The 6,000-nt window shown below is 42.1% G+C and overlaps 1 protein-coding gene across 2 annotated transcripts in view; it reads left to right on the forward strand.

Annotated features, from left to right (window-relative positions):
- The window catches only part of SEMA3D (semaphorin 3D), a 138,788-nt gene extending 133,159 nt beyond the window's left edge, over positions 1-5,629 (forward strand). For both annotated transcript variants that reach the window (XM_033058216.2, XM_033058215.2), the window contains exon 18: positions 2,626-5,629. In XM_033058216.2, coding sequence (XP_032914107.1) covers positions 2,626-3,039 — 414 coding nt within the window. In that variant the 3' untranslated portion in view covers positions 3,040-5,629. The remainder of the gene's footprint in view (positions 1-2,625) is intronic.
- The last annotated feature ends 371 nt before the right edge of the window (positions 5,630-6,000 follow it).

The raw sequence follows: 6,000 nt of genomic DNA on the forward strand, positions 1-6,000 counted from the left end.
GTGGGAGGTGCACAGCTGTCAGGACCCTCTAGACTACAATACTGGCAGAGCCACTGGCAGGCAGATGCTACTGCTGTGATTGCATCAAGCCCCAAGCTCAAAGACATCAGTCCTGTTTTCACTCAGACAATGTGGGAATTTGGTCTTTGCTCAGTGCCTTATGAAACCCAAATGTCTGGAAGTTAGCTGCTTCTTCCCATGCTTTTCCCTCAGTTTCACAAACTTGGATCTTCATGTTGACATGAAGCCTGGGAAGAAGAAAGGGATTTCCTTCTTGTGTTGCAAAATCCAGGCCTCCAAGCACTTCCACCTGGCCCCTGCTCCTGCTACTCTCTGTGGAGCTCAGCACCACAAGGAAACACCTGCCCTAGACATATTTCTGCCTACAGCTCCTTGTTTGTGGATTCTTTTGTAAATTTTATGCTCCTGTTTTTACTGTAAAAAAGGAACATTTACTTGAAGTGTCATTAGCTGATCCAATTGAGGACTAGTGCCCCGTGCTGTGGGTTCTGTGAAAGAAGAGCAGCCTTTTCTAGTTGGTCTCCCTGTTGTCTTCTGTGCATGTGCTTGTGGCTTGACCATAATTTCTCTGGTTTAAACTCAGTGTGGTAAATCAGAAGTAGCTTGTGCTCATGTAGCACCTGTTGTCAGAACAATCGATTTTCCAGGAATTTCCTGAAATTTGTATCATTTCACCCTCCAAGTGCTGAGTAGACATGCTTATATGCAGTTTACAAACAATGAAACTAAAGCTCCCAACACCAACAACTGGGGACAGAAGCCAAAAAATACTTGGCCAGAGGAACAGGCAACCAGAGCTACAATCTGACCTGCTTTGCTAGCAGCTGATTTCATGTGTCTGCTGTTCTTGTATCAGTGGCAATACACAGACCTATATCCATCCATCCATATGACTTACCTGCATTCCTGTCAAGTGTTACTGAAGACTGCTGCAGCTGAAGCAGTAGGAAAAAAAGGTCTCTGTCTCTGGTTGTGTTGTATTTATGTGTATTGTTTTTTCTGATGATCTCAATATGGTCTCTCAAGCTTTTTTAACAATTTCAAAGTCATTGTCATAGAAACTTTGAAAAGGGTAAAGCTAAAAGCCCTGGAAGGTCATCTCATCTATCTCTTTGCTCCAAGAGACTATATTATGATAAAGTACTAGTGAGTTAGAATCGTAACAGATGGAGGATCATATGTATGTATAAATTTTTTCCCATGGAGTAGCAGAGGGAATCATGTGCAGATTTTTAACATAAAGAAACAGTGTGTAGCTTACCCACTGTGAATAAATCTAATTTAGTCATCTTTATGCCTCCCTGATCTTCATCCTCTGAAGTTTGCTGGAGGGTCAGATGTGCACTCTGGGAAATTTTGCAGATTCTGTGTTGGTTCTTTCTGCCCCCAGACCCCCCCATTTCTCAAACCCACTACCCAGCCTCAAGCTGAAGTTTCCCCCTTGGTAGTGATGCCAGCAGCAGACTGAGGCTGCCTCCAGCAGCAGTCCAGGTCTGTGGGTGCCAGCTGTGCTGCAGCCTCTGTGTGGCAGCAGAACACAGCACGCCTGGGAGGGAGCAGCTTGGGACAAGCCGGTATCATTTTCAAAGGAAATGCTGGTGTTGGACGTCGGGAGTTAGGGCTCTGCTTTCTACTTCCACCTCTGCTACTAATCTTTATATGGTCTTTGGCAAATCACTTACCTTCTGTGTTTGCCAGATGCAAAAATACTTAGGTGCCCAGTGCCCTGTTCTGTTTTATGATTTGGTTTTGGTTCGGGGCTTTTTCGAGGAGGAATGCTATTTTTTGATTTAGGTTATTTTAGAAATAATTTTCAGATTACAAGATACATACCTTACCTGACAGTGTTACTAGTCTAAGGTACACCTTACTTTTAACCTGTGAGACTCTGTATTTTTAAAAATATTTCTATTCTTAAATGAAATTAGACCTCCATGCTGTCAGACTTCAGCTCCCACTTGCAATCTTATTATTTTGTTTGCGGTTTTGGGGTTTTTTATTCTTTAAGTTATTCTCCACAGATCTTAGCAATAAAACAACTGTACTTTGTTGTATTCATCCAGCCTTATTGCCTGCTTTTAATCACATCTTAGTGAGTCAATGCCAGGATCAAGTTCCTTTTGTAAAACTTGGTTGAAGATTAGAAATACAGCATTTCACTGTAAAAATTAGTAGTAGTTTTCGTATTCATTGTAACAGGGCCTCAGCACTACAGATATATACAAGAACTCTGGTATATTACAGATACCTCAAAAAGAGCAGTTAAAAAAAGAATGGGGTTTGTGGCAGTAAATAGCTCCCCTTCCTTTGAGAATGCAGCCTCACTCACAGCACTGTGGTGTGATGAGTGTTGCTGTCTGTGCTGTCAGCTGTGCAGCATGTGTCCTTTGCTACTGCATGCTGAGTGTCCGTGATCCAGATGTTGCAGTTAGGAACAGGACTCAGGCCTTGGTGGAGCTGCTGGTGTCTGTCCCAGCTGCACTGTAGGGATGGGACACACCATGTGCCAGCCAGCCTTGTCCCCACCTCAGCACAGCACTGACACACATCTCATTTTGATGACGAGACTCACCTCCTGTGTTCTTTTCTTGTCCAACCCTGCAGCTGAAGGCTGATGAAAGGATCATTAAAACCGAGCATGGGCTGCTGATCCGCAGCTTGCAGAGAAGGGATGCAGGAGCCTATTTTTGCAAAGCTCAGGAGCACACCTTTGTCCACACCATCGTGAAGCTGAATTTAAACGTCATCGAGAATGGACAGATGGAAAGCACTCAGAAAACTGAGGATGAGGAGGGCCGGGTGAGGGATTTGCTGACGGAGTCCCGGCTGAGGTACAAGGACTACATCCAGCTCGTCAGCAGCCCCAGCTTTAGCCTGGATGAGTACTGTGAACAGATGTGGCACCGGGAGAAGCGGCGGCAGCGGAACAAAGGTGGTGCCAAATGGAAGCATGTGCAGGAGATGAAAAAAAAGCGAAACCGAAGGCACCACGAGCCGGCCAGGCCACCATCGACGTAGTTTGTAAATGCTATTTAAAGGACGTTTTCCATTAAAAAAAAAAAAATACTGTGTTCTGGTTTTGTGCATCTTGCCTATGAATTAGTAGTGCTTCTTCTTGAAATCAGAAAACTTACCATCACTGTTAATCTGCGTGAGAATGTACAGTGGGATTCAATGCCAAATGAGATGTTCCTTATTGGAGTGCCACAAACCAGGCAATAATTTCAAATGCATTCATTAAAAAAGAGAAAGTGTACACTTTTAGATAATTTCTGGGTAGCCTTAGACTGCGTGAGCTTTACTTCCTTCATAATTTTCACATAGGATTTAGTGTTTGTGTTCCCGTATTAACATTTGCTGCCGCATTCCACCCCAGAGGTGGCTACATTTCAGGGGAAGGCAGATGTACTTGCAGTTCTTTGGCATCTTTCTGAATAAGAAGCATGGTAGAAATGTGTGACAGATCTGCAAAAATACCCACTAATTTACCCACTGGGCCTGTATACAGGCACACGGGTGGGGTTTGCTAGCACAGAGAGGCACAGCAAAAAATCAAATTAAGTTTTGGCTTAGGGACAGCATTCATTCTCCCCATAAAAAAGAGAAAGCATAATCATGGTTTAAGAGAGGGGAATTATCGAGCGTTACTCGTTAATGTTTGAGTAGCCACCAGTTTGCAGTCCATCTGCTGAAATGAAATGTTGACTCTAATTGAAATTGCCACCGAGATGCTTGGGAGTAAATTTCTGAAGTGGTGCATGGGAGGTATGTGCACAAATCCTATTAACAAATAATGGGACTCCTGCCTGCACCTCTCCTATGTCTCTAAAGGTTTGACTCTGACTGTTTTTCTGGCCCTTTGCTGGTTTTGTTTTTTGCAGAGGAAAAGAAAATTAAAAGACAACAAGAAGGCTAAAATTAAAGACGATGAGGGAAATATGTAGTGGCTGAGACCAGTGCTCTTGACACGGAGCTGACATTCCTCAGATGTGTATTCTTTGGGATTTTTTTCTCAAAGGTCTTATGTATTTTTAAGTTGAAAATTTGCGTTGTTGGAATTAATACTTTTATTATAATTAAGTAAGAGATGTCCATGTGTAAATAAAACTTGTAAGTTAGAAATTTGCTGTATACCATAATTTCATTTGTAAAGTGTTCCTTGTTCCTTAGTTTATATTTTGGGTTTAATAATGTAAATTTTTACACATAAGCAAGGCCTCATCCTTGTCTGTTTTACATCAATATTATTCAATTGACTTTATTCCTGATATGCAGCAACAAACACAAGCTCAAAATCAGGCCTAGTATCTCCTCTCGTGAGTCACAGCCCCCCTCTCCTCTCTTCATCTAACCTTCCTCCGTTTTGCCTTTCACGCCTTTCTGAGTGTGAAATGACAAATTAGCCACTTCCTCACATGGAAGATACCTTTGATGGATACCAAAATGACAGACTTTACTTGTTTCTCATGCATTCTACAGATCTTGAGAGCAAAGTCTGTGGGAAACCCATGCAATTGATGTGCACCTCATTAAGGGACCAAAACTGTTGGCTCTGAAGCCCTTGCCCATGCTGGTGTTTGTGTGCGCATTCAGTCACAGATATAAAATTGTGAAGGTCCAATTTGCATCGTTGTTCATTTTCTCTCTGTTGAAAGTCGGATATGGCAAAGTGTTTGTCAGATTTCAGAAAGGAATCTCAGCTTACCCACATTTCTTGTAAAACCCGAAAGCTGCATTTGCATGTGTTGTACAAAAGCCAGCGATACCATATGTCATTAATTTTAGATGCTTTTTGAATAGGAGATGTATGAGTTAATTAGGAGATACTAGATAGCATGCGTACAATGCTTTGATAGTGTAAAGCACTGAGTGCTAAATATTATAAAATACATCTGTGGGGAGGAGGAAATTTTTCAGCACAGGACCTTTAATCAGCAGAAAGACTGATGCTGAAGATACTAACCAGTCATACAGTACTTTGAGAACATGCAGAGAACTTTTTGGCATTTTTGCTGCAAAATAATGTAGACCAGGCATTTCACAAAAGGCTCATCGATTTGGGTACCTTGATTTTAAGGTCAATTAAGACTACTAAGGGAAGGTTTGGGGGGGTATTAAACTGCTACATATAAAGCGCAGGGATACTTAATATTCTTGGCTGGAAGATTATGCTGTCACCATACAGAACCTGCCTGGTTATTCCTTATTAGATTTTTATCAGTCCACAAAGTCCCATTTCTCTGGCTTGGGCATTAGGGAAATTAGTGGAACCACACCAAGGCTATGGAATGGCAGGTGGGCTGCATTTGCAGGCACTGACAAAGGATCCACTCTTCTCATCTGTGGTGACACAGTACTTCAGTCGACAATTGTCATCACATATTTGTGTACTTCATGAAAAAGCAGAGCAGGTCTTTTGTCAATACTTTTTCTCCTCCATGAAAACTAAATAATCTGATTTATGTTTGGGTATGATTGGGGGTTTGTATTCTACAAATGAAACCCATCCCTCCCCCCAACTGACTTTAGTGGAAATCTGGGATAAGGGTCTCAGTACTGGGAACATTAGATTTCAATGGTTGAATTAAAATGTTATTGCTCTTAAAAACTACTTTCATTTCTTTTATTTCAAATAATGAGATTCTTCTTAAAGAAATGACCTCATGAGTTTGGGGTGCAGTGGTAGCATAAACCCAAGTGAGATATAAGACCTCTTCCATCATGGGAAATAAATTAAATACCCTCCAAACCAGTGTGTTGCATTGGGCTCATGCCACCCCAGGGAACATACCTAATAATCTCACATAGATAAAAGCCTGTGGTTTGGTACACTGGGTAAAATGAATGCTGTAGCTGGCAGGGTAGCACATTTCATACAGTGCAGGCACTGCACATGCAGGGAAGCCAGAGGACCTTGGAGACCAAGGAATGAGAGAGATAGACTGAGAATCACTGCTGCAGGTAAGGCAGGGTTTTGTT

Source organism: Catharus ustulatus, chromosome 4 (genome assembly GCF_009819885.2).
Source record: "Catharus ustulatus isolate bCatUst1 chromosome 4, bCatUst1.pri.v2, whole genome shotgun sequence".
Classification (NCBI taxonomy): Eukaryota; Metazoa; Chordata; class Aves; order Passeriformes; family Turdidae; genus Catharus; species Catharus ustulatus.